The sequence below is a fragment of the Daucus carota genome, chromosome 5, assembly GCF_001625215.2.
Source record: "Daucus carota subsp. sativus chromosome 5, DH1 v3.0, whole genome shotgun sequence".
Taxonomy (NCBI): domain Eukaryota; kingdom Viridiplantae; phylum Streptophyta; class Magnoliopsida; order Apiales; family Apiaceae; genus Daucus; species Daucus carota.
The window spans coordinates 6,954,188-6,976,787 of NC_030385.2; the positions used below are offsets into that span (position 1 = coordinate 6,954,188).

The 22,600-nt window shown below is 36.7% G+C and overlaps 3 protein-coding genes and 1 non-coding gene across 6 annotated transcripts; 2 read left to right on the plus strand and 2 right to left on the minus strand.

Moving 5' to 3' along the window:
• The first annotated feature begins 190 nt into the window (after nucleotides 1-190).
• LOC108219779 (protein PSK SIMULATOR 2) lies at nucleotides 191-7,644 on the plus strand. Of its 3 annotated transcripts, none has more exons than XM_017393289.2 (12): nucleotides 191-711; nucleotides 3,427-3,752; nucleotides 3,843-3,935; nucleotides 4,027-4,117; nucleotides 4,457-4,550; nucleotides 5,605-5,702; nucleotides 5,881-5,950; nucleotides 6,187-6,296; nucleotides 6,395-6,511; nucleotides 6,609-6,685; nucleotides 6,836-6,880; nucleotides 6,965-7,644. In XM_017393289.2, exons 1-12 carry the CDS (start codon nucleotides 403-405, stop codon nucleotides 7,461-7,463), a joined length of 1,929 nt encoding a protein of 642 aa, XP_017248778.1. In that variant the 5' UTR covers nucleotides 191-402; the 3' UTR covers nucleotides 7,464-7,644. The 3 variants fall into 3 exon arrangements, with proteins under 3 accessions (XP_017248778.1, XP_017248779.1, XP_063950323.1); XM_017393290.2 differs by having other exon boundaries at nucleotides 267-711; nucleotides 6,193-6,296; XM_064094253.1 differs by having other exon boundaries at nucleotides 267-711; nucleotides 6,836-6,928; nucleotides 6,965-7,079.
• A 240-nt stretch (nucleotides 7,645-7,884) lies between these two features.
• TRNAK-CUU (transfer RNA lysine (anticodon CUU)) lies at nucleotides 7,885-7,957 on the minus strand. The gene has a single exon. It is a non-coding gene; the product is annotated as a tRNA-Lys (tRNA).
• A 2,129-nt stretch (nucleotides 7,958-10,086) lies between these two features.
• Nucleotides 10,087-13,238, plus strand: LOC108221242 (E3 ubiquitin-protein ligase CIP8). The gene has a single exon (XM_064092833.1). It carries the CDS (start codon nucleotides 12,441-12,443, stop codon nucleotides 13,134-13,136), a length of 696 nt encoding a protein of 231 aa, XP_063948903.1. The 5' UTR covers nucleotides 10,087-12,440; the 3' UTR covers nucleotides 13,137-13,238.
• Nucleotides 13,239-16,032: 2,794 nt separating this feature from the next.
• On the minus strand, nucleotides 16,033-21,960 carry LOC108223393 (uncharacterized). The gene is made up of 3 exons (XM_064093298.1): nucleotides 21,672-21,960; nucleotides 21,193-21,261; nucleotides 16,033-19,476 (listed from the first exon to the last, which is right to left on the minus strand). Exon 3 carries the CDS (start codon nucleotides 19,427-19,429, stop codon nucleotides 16,391-16,393), a length of 3,039 nt encoding a protein of 1,012 aa, XP_063949368.1. The 5' UTR covers nucleotides 19,430-19,476; nucleotides 21,193-21,261; nucleotides 21,672-21,960; the 3' UTR covers nucleotides 16,033-16,390.
• Between the last annotated feature and the right edge of the window lie 640 nt (nucleotides 21,961-22,600).

Here is a 22,600-nt window from a genome sequence, read left to right on the forward strand (position 1 = left end):
TATATATAAACCATCCAATTTTATTGGTAGAAAAATGTTTTATGTGCCAGGTTGATTTTTTTTTAATTTCTTCGTTCAAAGAAGAGAAAAAGGCGGGGGTAAAAAAGTAAGGGTCAAAGAAGAACAGATGTTGCTGACAGTGACATCAATCAGCAAAGACCAAACTCTAAAAACGGCTTCATAATCATCGTAATCCAATCTAACTGACTTTTGGTAAGAAATAAACATCCCCCCTTAAAACCCAAAATTATAAAACACAAACCCAAGTCAATAGTTTCAGCTCTCCACGCGTCTTATAATCCCCTCTTTAACTAATCACAATTTACTTTTCACAATCCATTCCACTTCTTTGATTAATTTTGCTAGGCTTCTCAGCTTCATTTCACAAGTAATTGATTTGCAATGGGAGGTGTTTGCACTGGCGGGACAATTAAGCGCACTAGTAGCAGTTCTGATTTTCAAGAAAAGACTGATAATGTTAATGTTTCTGGTTTTTCTGGGAAGCTTAAATCGATTAAGAGTGGGTTGGGTAAGCAGAATAACAGAAGAAAGGAGAGCCAGGATGATGGTGATGGTGATGGTGATTTGTATTTACCGGATGTTGAGAAGAGGAGGAGGACTCATCATATTTTCGATTCCGGGGAGCTTCATTTTTCGATTTCCAGGGAATTGAAGTCTTCTTCTGCTCCTGTTCGGAATCCGGCTGCCAAGGTTTGATTATGTACTACTACTAGTTGTTTGTCTTAATTATTGTGTATTTATATGAAGTAATTATGAGATATGATTGATTGATGATTGCTACTTGATTTTCATTACAATTTAGAATTGTATATTATGTTACTCCGACTCCCTTGATGTCGGTTGTAGTATTTGATAATTGATATGTGTCGGATCATTTGACTGAAATGTGGACACTTTGACCGTGAGACTGCATTTGAGATGAACTTATGGCAAAAAGGAAGATGATGAGTAGACAGAACGGAATTTTGGACTCTCTAGCAAATGCGGAGTGGATAGACATTCATTTCTAAAAGGAATTGTAAAAGTTTCTTACGTGTCTTTGTAGGATTAGTATTTAATGACTCCAATAGGTAGTTACCCTTGGAACGCATGGTGATAAAGCAACGGGGCGAGTTGTAACTAGGGGTAGGATGCTAAGACTAAGAGCATCTCCAAGAGAGTAGCTGAGAATTCTTAAACTATGGTTTTGAAGAATATTGTTAGCTCATTTAAGAGTAGCTAAGATGTCTTAAATGAGGAATGAGAGGATGATCCTAACTTTTTTAAGGGAATGGTTAGGGCTCTCTTGGAGTTGTGTTTTCTGCCCTATTCCTCAAATTATAGCTTAGGACGTCAAATAACTAAATCTCTTGGAGATGCTCTTACTTCCCACCTTCTTCACAGTTCACACTCTCTCCCACCTTTTTCATATTAATTTTTTGCTAATAGATATTGAATTTAATACTATAAATGATAATAGGGAACACAAATAGGGATAATTGTTGAAATTGTCATTCAATATAGTGTCCTCTCTTACCAAAAACTGAATTGTTATTATATATTTAGGGAATTCCACCGGGACACTCTTGGAGATGCTTTAACTTACCGGGAATTGAAATTTTATTATATATTTAGAGAACCCACTAGGATACTCTTGTTGATGCTCTAAGTAATCAATGAGTGCGTATTTTGTTTTTGGGTATATTCTACTTGTATTTAAATATGTCTTGGCGTATTGCCCACCAGTGTATTGGCTTTAGTGCATGAGTCGATGCCTTGTAACAGAGGGAAGTTTAGGATCTGATAAGACTAGTACAGACCAGGATTTTTTTGTACTTCATTCCACATTCTGGTGTTAATATATCCCCATCTCTTCAGTATGAAGGTAGACTTTCTGGGTGATTGGTCATTTATACTACAATTATTACAGCATTGCACTCTGAGTGAGGGGAGGGCACTCACATATATGTCAGCAAATGGGGATATATTATATTTAAAATGAATAGTGCTCTTTTGAAATGATGGTTTTGGAAGATCTAGAGTTAGACTCAAAAATCCCCGTAAAATAAGGACATCATCACTTAACTTTACTGTTTTAAGATCAAAAACTCTAGAGCTTGAGTTCTGCCTACTTCTACGATCATCCTGTTCTGCAACGTATGTACCTTAACTAATCGAAATTATCAGCTGACAAGTATGAGAAAGTTTTGTGTAAACTACCAAACATCTGAGCCTAATGATAATAAAGTCGACACTATGTAGGAACTTGAGAGCCACACGAAGAAGCTACTTAATGACGCTGTTAAGCAGGCATGTCATTAGTATCTATTAAGTGCAATAACAATTACATAATTCTTTGTGTCTGGTATTGTGTTGTCTAATAGCTGGTATTATAATACAGCAAAACTTTATAAATCATCTTGAACTCGCAAAGACCACAAATGAACATCTTGTTTCATTGTATTGCATCTTTGAGATTTTGAGTTTCTGTACTGTATTTTGTCCTCTCTGATAACGCCAATCTCCGATCCCGGTCCTTCCTCCGCCGTGACTGGTGGTTCCGTGGTGTAGCTGCTGGATGGGAGCCTACAAAACAACGCCGGCGGGGGGGTTTGGCCCCAAAGCGCCTCCGGCGTGAGAGTAAGCGTAGGTTTCGGAAGGATAAGATTAGAGAAAGTGCTATCTATGTGTGGTGGGTGAAGGTGTATGTGTGGTGGTTGCTGGTGGCTGGTGGCTGAGAGTGTTTGAATATATGCTGAGTGTAAATGTGTGTGAGAATATGAGTGTAGAGAGTGAAGTTAACCCCTAAACTCTTGATCCTTGGTCTATTTATAGGCCAAGGATTAGGGTTTAAGGGTGCGTACCTGGATCCTGGTCCTACACGTGTAGGGGTTTGATTCCCTACACGTGTCCAGGTGTCAGCGTAGAAGTAGTATTTTGGAATGTTCCCTGGCTCGTCTCTATCGCCAGTAGTTGACCGTTATGTTTGTCTTTATCGTGTCAGTCTGTGCCTTGTGCAGCAAGTGTCGGCCGGTACGGGTGTGTCCGGGTAAGTTGTGAGCTTCGATGTACCCGGGTAAGAAGTCCCGCCGTGGTTGTGTACCCGGGTAAGATCGAGGATTGCCTTGATTGTCTTGTGTGGTCGACAGCCTTGTTGGTACCGGGGCCCATATATAAACCCGGGTAGGTAAGACTTCGGGTTATACCATATCACTCTCTAGAACATATAACATTTTTTTTAAGCAGACATGACAGGTAAAGTGAAAATTTCCTCACCCATCTTGGCTTTTGATAGAAGGATTTGTACTCAACATAAGAGGCTAACTTGCAAATGTTGATCTATGCTTGCTAACGTTAAATTTACATTTTTTATGTAAAAATCTGCCGTGGCTTTGTTTCACTGAAGACTTTATGATATCATGGTAGGGACCTCAAGCTGGTTCATTTCTTGGTAAAGCTGGCATTGTGGGCTTTGAGAGGGCAGTGGATGTCCTGGACACACTTGGTAGCAGCATGACAAATTTAAACGTCGGAAGTGGTTTTGTATCAAATATGGCTTCAAGAGGAAATAAAATATCTATCCTTGCATTTGAAGTCGCTAATACTATTGCCAAAGGTTCAAACTTGTTGCAATCTATTTCAGAAGAAAATATCCAATTCCTTAAAAAGGAAATTCTTCACTCGGGAGGAGTACAGCTGTTAGTTTCTACAGATATGACAGAGTTGCTTAGAATTGCTGCTGCAGACAAAAGGTTAGTCATACGTTTTATGTTACTGGAAGCCATTGTTCACATTGAAAGTGTTTATAATCAGTTTCTTTACATTCTAATAATTGTTTGTAGGGAGGAATTTGGTGTCTTTTCTAGAGAAGTAATTAGGTTTGGAGATCTATGTAAAGACCCACAATGGCATAGTCTGGGGCGTTATTTTGCAAGGTACCTTAGCTTTTTATATATAATACTCATAAAACTGTTTATAGTCTGCTGCAAGATCAGAGATAAAACTTATAAATTATCATATTGTCAGATTGGATACAGACCCCGTGACCGAAAAACAACTTAGAGAAGATACAGAGAAGACAATGCAAGAATTGACCAATCTGGCTCAACACACTTCTGTAAGCTATTACACTGTTTTTTTTTAGTTTTCTACGTATCTTCAGGGGGACACATCCATTATCTGAATGATTTACATATGTTTGGCTAGGTTTGCTGTAGGGTTTTAGATACATCAAGTCCTTGTCAATTTTATGAGATATTTAGTTGCATGCTATCTTTCTAGCATCAATTCCTTTAGAACATATAGATGCATCTCACTACAGGAATTAGTGTTTTCCATAGTCACACCAGTTCTGTTGTAAAAGTTAGTTTAAGCTATTACCAGATGCGCCTGTCTATTTATTCGGTGACTTAATTACAAGGCCAACTCATAATCATAAATTACATATAATATGCAGGAACTATATCATGAGTTGCATGCTTTAGACAGATTTGAACAAGATTACCGGAGAAAGCTTGAGGAAGTGGAGTCTTTACATCTTCCTCGAAAAGGTTAGACCCTTAGAATTGGATATTGTTCTCTTATTCTGAAGCTCAGTTATGATGGTGTAGTTTAGCACTAACAGTCTTATGTTTGCAATGATAAATATTCTTTTATTGTACAAAGACCTCTCTCGAATCGTAGTTTATAGTTAAATGATTTGACGACATGTGATATGTTTAGCATTATCAGTCATTATGTAGGTAGCATTAGTAAACTGCGATATCCCTCAATTTCAGTCATATTGTTCGAAATGTTTTTCAAACTAACAATACTGGTATACGGTACATGTCCTCTTCACTTTACTTCAAAGAATTCAGACACTCGAACAAGAGTACATGCGCCAGGCACTTCTTTCCAGTGTTGTTACTACACCATAATGTTTGTTGAGGCATAAGGGCGCCAAATTTTCACAGTATATTTCTACAATACTATACACTCGTTCGAATCATTCTGTACCTTTTTTTTGCTAAAAAACATAATCATTTTTTCCCAACAATTTGAACAATAAAACGATATTTTACATGATTCGCAATAAATATCCTATTAATCAAACAAAATTTCAGAACTCTACTAGAGATTGGTGGCTGGAGGCCATCAGGTAGTCATGATTTGCTCAATGATTGCAAGTTACATGTTGAGCATGTTTAGATCGATTAGATTTGTAACAGGTGAAGCACTACTTTACATTTTGCTTTTACCCATTGGATCAGATTAAAGCCAGCTTCCCAATACTACTTATGGCCCAATACTTATATTTATAACCAAAATGTTACGTCATCTAATAGATATGCTACATTTTAAAGTAAAATCTGCCAGACTACAGGGTGATGACCAATGTTAGATATTAGAAGAACACGTGTCCCTCTGCCTGATATCAATATATGGCAGATATTGACACATTTATTAATTTAAAACAGCTCATGACTTTTCTTGACTAAAACTTTGCTTGAAGACTTGTACATTTTCCATTTTATGCTGTTCATATTGTTTTTGTGTTTACTAAACAAGAAGTTTAGTAAATTGAATATTTTTCATAACTAATTCATTGTCCTGGCATTGTAGGAGAGGGTTTGGTGATTTTACAATCTGAGCTAAAGCATCAAAGAAAACTCGTTAGAAGCTTGAAAAAGAAATCTCTTTGGTCCAGAAGTTTGGAGGAAGTATGTTGTCCAATAAATATTTTTGTTTTCTGACTGCAATTTTGCATCAGTTTACAGTTACAAGTGTTTTAGGTTTCACAATCGATCATTCAGATAGTATTGGTGATTATGTGTGTGTGTGTGTGTGTTCTGCAGCCATTTAAATTTGACAGTTTGCCTCCTTTTCATATCAATACAGGTTGTAGAGAAGCTTGTTGACATAGTAACCTTCATACATCAAGACATCTTGGAAGCATTTGGGGAAAATGGTACATATATGTGCATATTTCTTTTTACTTGTATAGTCTGGAGGTCCAATGCAATTATAAACTGGCACCACTCGTTGGTTAAAAAATATCTTGTAATTACAATGTCATAGAGGGATCTCTCTTAAGTGATTGTGCCTTGGTTGGTTTGAATTATATTATTTTACTTCATTATGTATGGTTTTATTAAATTTAGTGCAACTTGGCTCTCAGTCGTTTATTTTCTTTTGCTATGAAAGTGGCAGCGGTGACATCTACCGGAACAAATACTTGTAATAAACCTGAAAGACTAGGTGTTGCTGGTCTTGCTCTACATTATGCTCACATAATCACTCAAATGGATAACATTGTAAGTGCTAGATATTCCTTCCGGTTTGAGGTTTCTCATGGATGGTTTTGTGTGATTGAGCTGATGTAATGTGTTTGTTTCTACTTATACATAAATAGGCATGTCGACCTACGTCTCTCCCTCCTAATATGAGAGATGGATTGTACAATGGGTTACCTGTCAGTGTCAAGATGGCTTTGCGTTCAAGGTTACAGGAATTTGATGCGAAGGAAGAAGTATGGACTCTTTTCAAGTTTTTGATATTATTGCTAACTGGATTTTTTTGGGTTTTGGTTGTTCTTATAATGCGTTATCGTTGTGTAAAATTTTCAGCTTACGGTTCCCCAAATTAAAGCTGAAATGGAGAAGACTCTCCAGTGGCTTGTTCCAGTTGCTGCGGACACTACCAAGTATGTGCCACTGTCTTTGATTACTTAGTAATCAACCAACTCTTATATGCTTCTCTACAAAGCAGTATTTTTGACCTTACCTACTTGGTCTTTTTAATTTTTAAAAGTTTCAGTTATTTTACTTGTACTAATCTGATTAAAATTTGACAGAGCTCATCAAGGTTTTGGTTGGGTTGGAGAGTGGGCAAACACTGGGTCAGTGAACAGTTCTCTGGTGCATGACTAGTATCTTTATGTATTAATGTGAGTACTAATATTATTTTTGTTCCCATTTGACAGTATGGATTTTGGCGGCAAGAAGACTGGGGCCAACAGCACTGTGATTCGGCTACAGACACTGTATCACGCAGATAAGCAAAAGATGGATCAATACATCCTTGAATTGGTGGTCTTCCTCCACCGTCTTATTAGCTCAGTTAGGTACAAAGACAATGGATTCAAGGCCTTGCCAGTTCAATCGCCGATACGCCAAAGACTAATAACACAAATCAGGACGCAAGAACTGCCGTCATTAAACAGGAATTGTGATGTCCAAGAGAAAAAACTTTCTTCCGAGGACAGAAATTTGTTGGAAGACGTAGCGAATCATAGAAAAATAGTTATTGGGAGAAGCAAAAGCCAAGGATTTGCAATCGGCAGGAAGGGTTCAATTAAAGTTTGGGCATTAAGTAGGAGCACCGGCAGTTCTCCGAGAAGATTCTTGCAGCCCGGGCATCAAAAGTCGAGCATTTTGGATATATTGGATGGTATGGATCAGCATGAGTTATTTTCAATCTAATCATATTGCTCATGCCATTTATTCGTTGAATAGCCTACTTGGTATCCGGTTGTATATATCATTATCTGCAGTGGGGCATTTATAGTATCGTGAAAGAAGAGACATGGTGGAAATTTTGAAAATCATATTAGTTATTGGTATATACTGGAAAAGTTCAAGTGAGAATTTGATGTTTATTACATATCTTTATATTGGTAAAGAAACTGAACTCGAGATGTTTAAGAAATCCGAGTCCCTAGCAGTTACATTTTTGCGGCACCACTGTCAGATGACATGCCGTAAATGTTAAAACATGTACCGTAACCGGAATTTGGTTAATAGAATCCCAGTTTAACAGGATTTGAAAGTGCAAGATTAAAGCTGATTGATCATAGAATTAAACAGGCAAAAACCTAGCATGGCCAGTTTAAAGAAAACTAGACGCCCACCGTGGGGCTCGAACCCACGACCACAAGGTTAAGAGCCTTGCGCTCTACCAACTGAGCTAGACGGGCAATTGGTTCATAGGTCAAAAACGGATAAATATCCATTTTTGGTAATTTTCTTTTATAATTATAGCTATTATCAGGAACTATAGAAAATAATTGAAAATTTGTAAAGCATTGATTTAAACACCTGCTTCACAAATAAGATAATGATCATTACAGTACCTGTGTTCTAGGAACCTTTATACGAGAACAGAAATGAGAAGCTTCGATTTCTTTAGATTGTTTCTAGAAACCATTGAAGGTATTTTTGGAGGTGCAGTTCAAAATTTAATCATTCTCACAAAAAACCATCTTATAGCCGCAGAGAATTATTTAATTATATTTTAAAATCATATTAAATAATTTTATAATCATACTTGTGTATAAAATGTAACTTTAATATAAATTACTAATCATATAGAAATGCATAAACAATGCAAAATTTACGATTTAAACAACAAAATTGATTTTTGATTTTCCTTTCCAAAAAGATTATTTTGGAAGAATTTGGTTCTACTATAGAATCAGTTTCGATATTATAATAGATTTCAACGATTTTTTGAAAGAAAGTGATGAAATTTTAATTTTTGATTAAATATTTGGTACTCTATATCGGTGGTTCTACATAGAGTGTGACTTATGAAAAATGTCGATAAGACAAAGTATGGTGGTAGAAATTAGATAACATTTAATTATTTTTTTTGACATTTGTAAATTTTGAATTTTATTCTAAAAAATTATTTTTGGTTAGTTTTTTAATAGTGAAATGCGCGAAAGTTTCACGTGAAAAGTCAAATACAGTTTTCTTTTAGAGTATCGGGACAACTTTTTTGTAAAAGCATTTTTGGATTGAAAAATTGTTGTTCAAACAAGCTATTTTTAAATTTATCAAACAGTTTTTAACCAAATTTTTAAGAAATTTTTTTTTGTAATTATAAAACTATCTAAATGTATATTAATGTTTGTATGAGAAATAATTTTGATATATATACAATCTCGTGCGTTATACGGGCTTCTACACTAATTATTATTTAAATCTTATACCTTAAATTCCCCGAGCTATGAATTTTGAATACCCAATAATTGAGTTGAGAGAAGGTATGCTAATCAATGTCGGTTTAAATTTTATCTCTATTTGAACAATTATATATATGCGTGTGTGATGTAAAAATATATAGTATTAATAACAATAAAATTATTAATATTTTTGTATTAATTAAAATTAATGACTAACTCTTTAAAAAATATGAAATCAAATATAATATTTGAGAACTAACATGTTAACATTTCTCCTGCCAACCCAATATCACTAGCAACCCGGAAAATAGAATGCTTCTTCTTCGCGTAATCAATTTCTTCTCCAATCCGAGCACAAAAATTTTATGCTCATCAATTTTTTTAAATAAAAATCACCCTTCCCAAACTTGATAAAATTGAATCGGCACTTGCTTTGCATGAGACGGCTACACTTTATACATCATGTGGACAATTGGACATACATGGATAAAGATCTCAACACAAAATAAACTTTAACGTAAAACAAACTCAATCCACAAGCCTTTTCTTTCATTAAAGCCAAGAAAGCCCCTTCTCATCTTCAAACACAGAGTAGTCTATTTCTTGCTACCTAACTGGTGGCCTTTTTACTTCGAGCTCATTTTTTTCATTTCGACTGTCTTCATTTTTGTGAACCAAAAACTCATCACAGTTGAGAACACTCATTCCGGACAGGTTGATGTGGGATTATGTATTAACTCTTTAAATTTAATTCTCGTTACAAAATATTATGTAATTTAATTCGATTTGACAAAACCAGGCGTGCTAAACATAGTACAGTATTCCATGTTACTTTAACTCAACAAGTGATGACTGATGAGTAGCTTTCAGATTAACAACACTAATCAATTCCATTCTATATTGTAAAGGGTTAGGCACAATCGCAAATCCATAATCATTTCATATACTTTGCTTCCAAATTGAGTTTTAATTTAACAAACATAGCACCGTGAGAAAAAATGACCCGCGTTTATCGAGACACGTATGCAAAGACATCCACGTGTAGACGCACTGTTGGACTGTGATAACAAGGCACTTCACATAAACTCACCAGCTGTCACAATTTTAATTTTGCTTTCATGTAAAGCAGCACCCACAGTTATTAAGAAATTATTGTAACAAGATAAGTACCGCTGCAAGCGAAAACCAGAGCCCAAGCCCCCTTCCATTTTAAGCTCTCCCACTCCCTAGCAAATTTCGTAACAATTTACACAAACGGTATCAATCAGTGTTCTAAAAATCGGTAACCTGACATTTTACGGTACGTCCTTTATGTTGGATAACTATACATCAGTGTTCTAAAAATCGCTAGTGGTCGGTTATCTTCGGAAACTGATAACCGGATGGCAATTTCGGACATGGTAGCGGGCAGCTTGAAAACGTTGTACTTGGTGGTGATAGCGGTGATTAAAATTTGTGGTTTATTAAGCGGTCGGAATTTCGGTGGAGTATTTGTGCTAGTGATATCTACGTTGGTGGTAGGAGGCATATTGGTGTTAGCGCTGACGTGGGATGTTTCTAAAAAAGCAACTTATGTATTGACACAAGATGATAGAGATAAGGAGGCGCATGATGATCATGTATGCCGAGGTGGCATTTGCTGGCACGGCGTCGCTGTTAAGTCACCGGCGTCTCAGCTCCGGTTTAGACTTGGGCAACGACAACATCATTAAAGGCATGGTAACAATCCTGGTGTGTGAATAAAGATTAGAGTTTTTTTTTTTTGTTTTTTTATTTGAGATTTTGAGACTAGATGTTATAAGAACTTAAGTATCTTACTTTTGTTCTTCTTACGGTTTGAATTAATCATCCGTCATTACTATTTACTGCTTTCTCCCGTTTGTTCATACAGAACACATATTCTAATTTGAGCATTGCAAAAGTTTTCTTCTTATGTTTTTCGATTATAAAAGCGAAAATTGAATTATAAGGCCCTAAACTATTGTTAACATTTATTATCTAACTACATGAATTAAAAATTCTGTTTTCTGAATCGTTTAACCCCCTCCCCCCTCCCCTCCCCTTTAATCTAAATTCTTTCGTAAAAAAATCCTAACCGTGTTATAATTAGAAAACTAGGATTCTAACTTCAAGTAATTTGAAAGTGATAACGAAATCCAAACTTAATATTTAAAATTATTTAAAGTAAATATGAAATTCTATCAAATTAGAAGAGTTCTTCTTCTTATTTTTTATTTTTTTGAAAAAGAAAGAGTTCTTGATAGTGAAAAGCAGTCTAATTAGATGAGTTATAATCAGAAAAATGAAAAGAAATGTATTAATTATATTAGAGTAGTGCTAGGTGCACATAATTGTGTACAGAAAATTTGTACATAATGATGTGGCAGGTGATGTGGTGGGTTTTAATTGGGGTGGTTGGTGTAAATGCAGGGGGCCATCCAATTAGAATCCACCACATATCATTATGTACATGTTTTTGTACACAATTATGTGCACCAAGCATTTTCCATTATATTATTATGTTAGTTAACTCATTGCATGTGATTAATATATTTTAGTTAAAATTTAATAAAACAAAAGTTGAAGAACAAATATTGTGGATCTAAAATTTAGAACAACCTATAATTAATCACAAAGTTAAAATTCGGCCGCAGCAACAACTTTATTTTGGTTTTTTTAGCGTGTGCCCATGGCACACACTAACAACTACTCCCTCTCTTCTTTTTTTTAACAGTCCACTCTACTCAAATCCCATATATTAAGAAATATTAATTAAAAATCAACATAGTTTTGTAAATCATGAAACTTGTATAGGCTTATAGTAATAATGTCAACATTGAAATTTGTATAAAATTTGTATCGAACAAAGAAGAATGACAAATAATATGAGAAATTTTTTCTTGGCAAAGTGGACTATTAAAATGAGAAGGAGGGAGTACTTTTTACATAGGTGGAAGATTTTGATTGGTGGAGATTTTTGTCCATGAAGGGAGCCATTTTTATCAACGGTTTTTCTAGTGTGTGCCCATGGGCACATGCTAAGCGCGGAGTTTTATAAATTTGGGAGGTTTTGATTGACTTTTGCATCTTAATAATAGTGAACCACCTGCAAATGCAACAATCACCCCAATCAAACTTCCCAAACTTATAAAATTCCGCGCTTAGCATGTCCCCATTGGCACACACTAGACAAACCCTTTTATTAATGGATGGGAGCCCATCAATATTCACTAACTAGTTAAAAGGTGGTTGTTAGTGTGTGACAGAATATCGGTTTTGTTTTAATCCATCAGTATTTTAGAGAGACTTATTATACAACTAACTGAATTATGATTCAGTAATTTTTGCTATAAATCCTCAAGACGTACGTATCTGAAAAGAAGGGGAGACTTTCATTGTAATTTGGATCAAATACAGTCTCTCTTAGGTACTATATCAGCCGTTAGATGACATTAACATCAACAGAACCCTACTGCAGATCAAGCACTTCTCTATGGCCGACTCTCAGCAGCCAGCGCCTCGACGCTCCCGCACCAGAGACATGCATGTCGAATATTGGTGTCATCAGTGCAACAGACGAGTCAACGGCGAAACTCTCGACGATAATCAAGTCGTGTGCAGCCGCTGCCACGACGGTTTCCTCGTCTCCATCGCGCCCTCTCCGTCGGCTAGCTTGGAAGACATGCTGCAGCAGGTCATGCAAGAGCTCCACATTCAGAACAACGAAGGGCTCATGAGAAGGGCTCGAGAGATTTATCGAGAGAGGGTTCAGAGTTCGGGAGCGGGGCGTGTGGGGAACTATGGGGATTACGCGGATGAGGCTGAGTATGAGGCGATTTTGCTTGGTTTGGCGGAGAGTGATGATGGGGCGGATAGGGGAGCACCGCCTGCTGCGGAATCAGCTGTGGCGGCGCTGAAGAGTGTGGAGATTGGAGCCGAGGAGGAAGGTGGGGTGTGTGTTGTGTGCAAAGATATGCTAAGTGTGGGCGAGACTGCGAGGGAATTGCCTTGTGGGCATGCTTATCATGGGGATTGTATAGTGGCTTGGTTGGCGACGAGGAATATGTGTCCGGTGTGTAGGTTTGAGTTGCCCACTAGTGATCCGGATTATGAAGAGGAGAGGATTAGGAAAGTTTCAGGTGCTGCTGGAGGATCCCCGAAAGCCAGTAACTCTTTGCCTGATGAGTAGGTAACTATTAAATTGAGCTAGAATAGTTTTATGTAAGGATTATCCGAGTTCTTTATAATTATTTCTGAACTAATAGTCAAATCATATATATGTTACGTTCTATATAGTTTCTAGTTTGGTTTTGCTCAAGGTTCAATTTCTTGTAGATATTAGTACATTTTTGTTGTATGCTAAGGATGCTTGGTTTATTCTGTTGCTTGCTGGAAAGCTGATTAATTTGGTTAGTTAGGTTGTTATATAACAAAAGGAAATTATTTTGTTTTCTAAGGAAGACGTGCATGTATTGATGTTTGAAATGTCATTTTACCAGTTGTGCATTCGAGTCCAGGCAATTTATCAGTTCATCCAAAGAAAAGACTAATGGGCATATCTTCTTCCTTCATAAGAACCTCTGTCACGACAACTCTTAATTAGAAGTATGTAGTTGTTGTACGAGCACATGATAACCATGGAATCTTGCACCTCCATGACTTCAATTGTTAGTGAGCAGTAATGGCACCTATATACGACTGCTCTTATATGCTACTTGATGAATGTGATAAGTACTTTCGTTACAGCAGAACTTTCTGAACCATGGATTGGAATCCTTTCTGTCTTTCCCATAGTCTTGTCTAGGAATTTGCATGATTTTAATAATAGATAGGGTGCCTCCCTTAAGCTTTTCAGGATCTGGAAAGTATTCTAACTGGAGACTTCTTAGGAGTTGAGCAAACCACTTTGATATCCCGCCAAGGAGTATCTCACTTTAACATCTAATTTTCATTAATGTGCCAGGGAAAGCCTGTTATTCCGATCTCTATGTAGACCATGTAGGTAAGCCAAGCTACTCTGACATCCCTCCGAGGAATATCCTCCTTAGAGCAATAAATTGTCTTTTATGTGCAAGGGCAACACCCGTAGTCAAACATGTAGAAGATCCTCTACATGTTCCTAGGATGATCCTCACTCCTTTGTGTTGTCAAACATGTAGAAGATTGTTGACTTTATAACCAAATACATGGATTGAAGTGCTTTCACTTAAACCTTGAATCCACAGGAGAAGATAAAGAGAAATTTTTTTAGGGGAAAATAGTCAAGTACAACCAGCGCCAAAGAACAACTCATTTTAGCATTTATGTTGTGTTTGGTCGGGGAGAATGGAATGAGTAAAAATTCTTGAAACTAATAGAGATAGGAAGAAAGTTTTGAAAAAAATTTGAGGGAGTGCAAAATTGCTATGATGAGATTTGAGAAGAAATTGAGGATAGGGGAGAATAGTGAGATCCATCTCAAATTGAAGGTGTGATATCTAGCATATGATGCATGGAATGGAATGGAGGAAAGAATGAAATTTCATAAAAATTATCCATAAGATAGTTCATTTTTCATTTTATTCCTTCCGGAATCATTCACATCAACCAAACACAACATTAGTTGTTGTAATGAGCAGGGAACATAACTCTGTCAAATAGAGAGTAATTAGGAGGAAGGTCTTCTAGTTATGATCACCGCATGATTTCCAAGAGAGCATTTATAAGCCAGTATGCTTCTCTCATGCCTTTCTTTGTTCATGGTTCGATATGTTCACTACTCTTTATGATATAACATGATCGTTTGGCTAACCTTATTTTTCAGAAATAAGGACTTATTTTTGGAGAAAAGTACATACGATTCTACCTTTTTCTTAAATAAGCCCTTATTGTTTTGCTAAGTAACGAATATAAAACACCTATTTAACATATATATCCAAAATTTTTTTAGCAAAAACATATTTTTGTCAAAAAATAAGCGCTTAATTTTTGGAAGTGAAATTGCCTAAACAGGCCCAATTGTTTCTTTGTTTTCCAGTTAGCCAAGTGAATATTTGTTGCATCAAGAACTTATATTTATGGTTGTTGGGGTTGTTTATACTTAAAATGAGTAAGGATGTGATAATCGTTTGTTTCATCTTGTTCGTGAAGACCAGAATCAGAAGTGGATTGCAAGTTGTCCTGATTTATCTTTATTCAAAATACTTTTGGGTCTGCTCTCCTCTCATCAATGTTTTCACAACATGGTCTGCATCTCGTCAGCCGCCTCAACTTGTTCCCACCATCAACTCGGCATTTGAAAGCTGCTCTGATGAGTTCATCCCAGTTGAATCACGACGATTATGATACTGGAGTAAAGAGCGAAGAAACAGATGAGAGTTATGAACATCAAGATGATGATAATGGAGATGCTCATGGTACTTGTAGTCTGGTGCACCCTGGTATACTCCTCATCAGTACCACAGAATTAGATACTGCAGGGAATATTAAAGGAACTCGAACATGATTCACAAATTTAAGTGAGAAGAGATGCACAGCCAGCAGCAGAATCAGCCTTGGTTGCACTGAAAAAATACAAAGACTGAATACGAGAAAGAAGTTCTGATTTGTCCTGTATGTCTGTTTTAACCAAAATTTGCAGGATTAAAAACCAAACTTATTTAATTGTTAAAAATACGGAGTATGTGTTTTGATGTATGAACATTTAGAAGATCGAATAAATGAATACTGAAAAGAAAATAAAAGACAAGAACACAAAAAACTTTGATAAAGCGGAAAACCTCTTAAAAAAGATTAAAAACGCGGGTGGGGGGTGGAAATGTCTCAAACGAAAACCTCCTAGAAAAAAGTTAAAACCGCAGGTGGAAATGTCCCAGCCAAATATCCACTATAATGTTGAAGTAAAACAATGTCAAGATGAGCTCAGTTGGGGAGAGAGTGCCAAATTACCTTGTGGGCATTGTTACCATGCAAATTGTATTGTCACTTGGTTGGCTCCAGGATCTCCAGGATATTCCAACAGATATTCGTCTTCTTATAGAATTCTCAACATGTAACAGAAGCTGAAAAGAATACTCATAATGCAATCATATTCATCAAGACATATATACAACAGGAACAAAAATGCTAGCAACTTTCTGTGATATAGGAAGGACATACATTACAGCTAATTGTATCATGTTGTGCACTGTAGCAACGTCCACCAAACAAGAACACAAAACAAGAAATATATCAATTTTCAGTTATAAACATAATCTCTATCTATGTAGCAAGTAACCTCATAAAGTACACATCATCTATAATTTCTCAGTCTTTATTCAGTTACACTGTTTCACAGCTTCTGCCCCGTTCCAACTAAATTCAGTTTGCTCACCCCCGATCTTTGGATCTATGGCTACGCAAGCACTAGCCTATTTCATCTGTTCCCTAAACTCTGTAGTAGTGCGGGTGTCGAGATATATAACCTTATTTCCATGGTGGCTGATGATGTTTGTAGTTGAATGGGTAGAGATCCCAGCCGCCATCTGTTTCTTTACGTTTTCCACCAACACCAGAACTAGAAGTGGATTGTGAGTTGGCCCTCATTTGTTCATCTATCAATATTCCGTGACCAGGGTTAAATAGCTGCCTCGTACTCGCGTCTCTGTTTCCCCTATCCATCATTAATCCAGAGTTCAGATCTGGACCATTTCTGGAAGGGACAAACCCATTATATTCGGAGGGTGCACTAGCCAAGCTCATAAAGAAAGATGGCTGCGACATGGAAGGATGAAGAGCTGGCACAGATCCTAGAACCTGAGGTACAACAGGGGATCCTCTTGAATCCATCATGTAAGGGAATTGACTGCCAAGGCCATACATGGGTGATGAAAATGGTACACCAGACCCCGATGAACGGCCATTGTACCCATACGTGGAAGAATGTGCATATTGCGTAGATGATCCCAACCCCAAATAACTGTCATTGCTTGGCATACTTCCATCTAGTGCATGTTTCACAAATCTGCTGTTTGACAAGGGACCTGTTTGAGGAACAATTTCGTTCTGATTGACCTCCACCCTGGCACCCATGAGGGAAATAACAGACTTATCTGGTTTAACCCCTCCAGATCCAGAAGTACAAAAATCTGAAGATGACCTGCCCACTGAAGCAGGATCCAAATATGGAGTAAAAAGAGATGGTTGATCATTCAAATCAAAGTTTTTCAATGAAGGTTGCATTGACGACGATGATGAGGAAGGAGATTGACTGAATTGACCATGCCAAAGTGGAAGAAGCCGTGTCTCCTTCTTCCAGTTGGATATTGGAACATCACTTCCGTCACCAACACGGTTTAGATCCAGGTGCGACAAGTCAGATTTTTTTGGACTAGTTTCCAAGGAACATTTTTCAGAAGGACAACCAGTTGAATTTTGGATATCTTTATTTGGCGTCAACTCTGAAATCTTATCATCTTCATCCTCCGCAACATTCAGATCAAAGTCGAGGAATTGCTGCCGCTGAAACAAGTTGCTACTACTCCCTGATGCGAGGATAAAATTCTCTCCACCACTTACTTTGCGTGTTGGAGCAGGACGAAAAGCACTAGTTTCAGCGGATCCTTTCCACCCAAGTGTCCCCTCAAACTGCAAAGGAGAAAGAGGCAAGCCAGAAGCCGCTGCAGCCCTTGAAGCAGAAACAACAGAGATGGGAGCACTGACTGGGCTGATTTCATTATCATCAGATAACATTTCTTCATTAAGATCAAAACCACATACACGTTTATCTTTGACAGGTTCCGTTGTCTGATCCACCTCAGTAGCCCCAGAGGGCTCAGCATCAACTGTGCAATTTTCCTGTTCACTAGCTTGGTTTTTGGCCTTAACAAAAGCCTCATCTCGTACAACAGCAGAAAGATGTGTTCCAACTGACACATCTTTATAAGAGTTATGCACTCTAGAATTTTTACCATGTATAGAATCCGGGCTCTCTGCCAGCCTCATTCTACCACCAGATGTTCTCTCAGAAGAACTACAACTTGGTTCTCTACAGTCCACTTCTCTCTCCACCTCCATGGCGACTTGTCGAGCAACCTCTAATGGGTCAAACATGCTATACTCAAGTTCAAAATCAGACTTCTTGTCAACAGAATCTTTCACATTGACTCCTGACATGGAAAATCCATAATCATTTCCCAAATCAACCTCATCTTCATCAGTATCACTTTGATCATTTGATTCTTCAATTGCCTCAGTGTCCTCTTTCCCTGACAAATTAGTAGTTAGATCCTCATTCTTTCCAAGATCGTGTTTACTAAAACTAGAATCTTGCAAAACGTCAACCGGAGCTGTACTGTTAGACACTGATAGTTTACTGCAAGGATATGAAGACCTACTATCCCCCATTTCACCTTTCCCCTCGGACACCTGTTTTCTAGCATCGCCATAAGAAAATAATTTTGGAGAAGGGTCTTCTTTTTTGGCATCAAAATCTTTCTCCATGTTGGCACCTACTTTAGACTCCACAGTATTTGAGGAATCAGCGCCGAAGGAAGAGTCTGTTGCACCTAACTTGTCACAGCTTTTGATCTGTGGCAACTGTTTTGCATCATTATCCTCGTTTGGGTTGGCAACATCTAGATGTCTCTCCAGTGTTCTTTGCTCAGGAACGGCAGATCCAGAACTTTCGATTCCTGTTGAATCTGATATATGTGTTGCGGGGTTTTCCAAAACAGAACTGATCCCACTGATAAGCTTCGATGTATCAGTGGAGTGCCCAGGATCTGGGGAGGCATGGTTTGAACTTTTATCTAATGGTTGGACAGTTGACTCCACAATTCCATCAGGGTGCACAGCTTCTGGACATATTTCTGGTTTCACTTCATCTACAGATGGTTCTGCATTTTTTTCTTCACTATTATTACCTCCAGAGTTAGATATATTTAGTGAAGAACATTCTGGCTGTTCACGTTTACTATCAGGATTTTCATTTACATCCTCAAGGTCATGATGATCATCACATACCTTCTCATCTATCTCAGCATCATCGGGAACCACATTACTCTCGTCATTCTGCTTCCAGCTATCAAGCAAAGCTTTGGCTTTATCGTGAACTATAGAGCTTTTGTTGGTGAGAAGATCTTTAACTGTGTTCATGATGCCAGAAGTAACTGACTTCTGCTCGTCTATATGCAGCTTCCCAGTTGCTACTAACAATGTAGCAAGTAATTCTTCGACAAAGCTATCACCTGTTTCTTTATAATACTTCTGCCCATCTTTAAGCCAAGTATCAAAATAACAGAGTCCGTCTAACTGGATAAAGAGAGCAAGACAATCCTTACTATCAGTAGTTGCTATAGTTCTTGCAACAGTATACCACTGTCTACTTGCATCACCGACATTCTTCACTATATTGTGTTTGTCCTTTTGCATTACATTTATCAGCTCCTTCATTCGAGCAGGAGCTGACAACCCATTTTTCATCTCGGTCAATGTAAAAAAGTCCTCGAGAGTCATATTTTGCATAGCAAATCTACCGAGAATTCATGTACAAGGCTAGCTTAGTTTCTTTCCTGCAAAAGACACAGAGAGCAGATGAATTGTATGATTTAACAGCTCAATACTCTGCAAAGATCACACTGAATTAGTCTACAATATTGTTGTAGGAGACTAGGAGCAACAGTGTCATCAAGGTTGCGCACAAGAAGAATATAAGTATAAACATCCCGAAATTCAGACATGCTACATTCTAGTTAGGAAAATGAATGACTCTCTATGTTGGACCACTTAGCCATTTGGGTGGAAGAAGTCCTCCACTTCAGGCCAATCGAAAAATGGACAGAGAAAAGATTGATTGATAATGTTTGTTTGTCCACTTGGCCATTTAGGTGGAAGAACTTTCCGACTTCAGGCACATCAAAAATTGAACAGTGAAGAGATTAATTATTACTGTATGCATAGCTGCATAAAGTTTCTGATAATATAGATATTATGACATATATTTGATGTTTCTACTATGACTTAACTCGAGAGGGATACATTTCTTAATGATGAATATGACTCCTAGCATCCAAGTAGATTCCAGAGTTAAATTTGTAGCTCACGTGCTACTTTCAGCTTGTCATTAAAACCAATATATATACTGCACATACTCTATGCAATACCACCTTCTCTTTTCTCGACCAACATGTCTCATGAGAGAAGAAAACAGCCGAGTAATTTCATAATCATTGCAGGTTTGGAGAAAACTCCAGAATATAATAATGATTAGTGACAAGGTCAACGACGGGAAAAAATAAATTCAATTAGTTGTACTAGTGAACAAAATGTACATCATACACAAGATATTATTACTCCTGCCTTCCAAACGCATCAAATGTCTACAAGAAGTATAATTATGATATTCGATCAGCTAAATAATTATAGGTTCAATCCATTTTATAAGTAGGTCAGTATCACATGCAAGTCATGTAAGAACATGAGATCTGCTTATTTCGCTGTTGTTTCCGAAATCACGTCACTAAATATCGAGACAAATATGAGACTACATCCAAATATCTATACAAGTCCAATAGAAGCTTGGTTGTGTATAAAGCCGACAATACACATACAATCTAAAGACAGAAAGCAAAAATTTAATCGTATGCAAAGTGTGCAATAATACAATCTAGTTCAATACTAATAATGCTTTAGCAACAAGACATTGTGTTGCCAGTAGTAAGAGAAAATGAAGATGATATTTTAACTTCATCTATAAGCACACATGAAACATGATTTATACTTTAGGAGTACTAAGGCATAGATCCAGATATTATGATGATACTCAAGAAAATGAATATGTCCAACTAGCTCTAAGTAAGGTGCTTTCTATTCAGAATTGGTAATCCAGGATAGTAACAGGATCCCATAAACTCAAGGACTAAGATCTGACAATATTTTCCACCATGCTAATGGAAACAAAACTGCAAAGGTTTGCTGAAGTTCACAGATAAAAATATGCCAACTAAAACGTAATTTGTAAACACTGTCATTTAAAACGAGAGTCTGGTGTCCGAGTCACCTCACCTCAGGCAAGCAAGGCGAGGTTTGGGAACCTGGCCACACCTCTTGCCTAAGCTTTAACAATACTGCACATAAATATGTCCTCAAGACTATAAAAGAACCGAATCGATGATGCAAAGCATTTAGTTATAAACTAAAACAGAGGAATACAACCAAAACAAAAAACTACAAAATTGCATTGATAAGCGTCAACCATGACCTAAAAATTGTTTTTGATAGTAAATTACCAATTGTTTAATGTCCCCTCGCCAGAACAATCTTAACTGCAGTCTTTCCGGCAAGGAAAAGGTCAAATCCTGAAAACAACAAAAATTCAAATCACAAATAGCAACACAAAAACTCTCTAGAATCTAAACAACACTGCACATCAACCAAATTATAAATCCCAAAATAGTCTAATTCAAAAAAACCCAAAAAGGGAGATTGCTATAAGCTCATCAACCAATCAAATTCAACACCGCCAAAGAGCTAAGAATCAATAAAATATCAAAAAACCATAACCCCAAAACTCAAATTGAAAGAAAACAAATCCAAATCAGGAGCTCATCAGCTACAATTGACCAAAATGTGAAAAAAAAATCAAGAAAACACAAAATCAAGATAAGATACACAGAATTACATGAAAAAGATGCAGCAAGATTGAAACTTTAAGGATTTAATAGTAGCCCAATAAAGAAAAGAGAGAAATTGAGGTGTAATTTAGTACCTGTCTGGGAAGAAATAAAACCCTAAGTGAAGCTTAACGGAAAAGAGAGTAGCATTAAACCCAACAGCTGTCTTTAGTTTTGACAAAACTAAAAGTAACCCCTTTTCTTAATCTATACCATAATTACTGTTTGGTCTCTCTGTTTGTATAAAACATATGTATACATAGGAACTACTTGTGTTTCTTCTGTGTGTGAATCTAACAGCAAAATTTGGTCTCTGCTTTTACAGAAGCTCTTCTATGTATGAGAAATGGTAATACTTTTTACTTATATCTTCCCAGCCTGTTCTTTTCTTATTTAATTTTTAATTTATTACTATATTAATCATTTTCTTCTCTTTTGCTTATGGTCAGTTGTTGTCTTGTTCATTGTGCATATGCACGTGCCATATCGATAGTCTTTCCTAGCATCAGATGATATACCAATTTTGATTTGACCGAGATAAAATGACAAATTTTGACTAATAAATATATATTATATTTATCATAAAATTTTAAAAATAATATAATGAAAAATTATATTATATCCATTTTAAAATATATATTTCAATTTTTAATAATCATAATAAAATAATTTTTTATTTATAATAATAAATTGATCAAATTGACTTTTGAAAAATTAAATGAAATTGTTATTTTGAAATTTTAAAATGAAGAGAATACTTTACTTTAATAAAACTCCTGAATTTAATGTTATATTTTAATAACTATTGGGTCATGGACTCAAGATTTTGCAATGGGAACTAGGGCTGTAATTCGAGTCGAGCCGAACCCAACTTTAATCGAGTCGAGCTAAACTGGCTCATTTAATTAAACAAGCTGGAACTTTTACCGGAATTCGGCTCGTTTAACGAGTCGAGTCGAGCCAAGCCCAGTTAAACGAGCTCAACCCGGGCGAGCTCGCGAACAACCCGACTCGAATTACAACT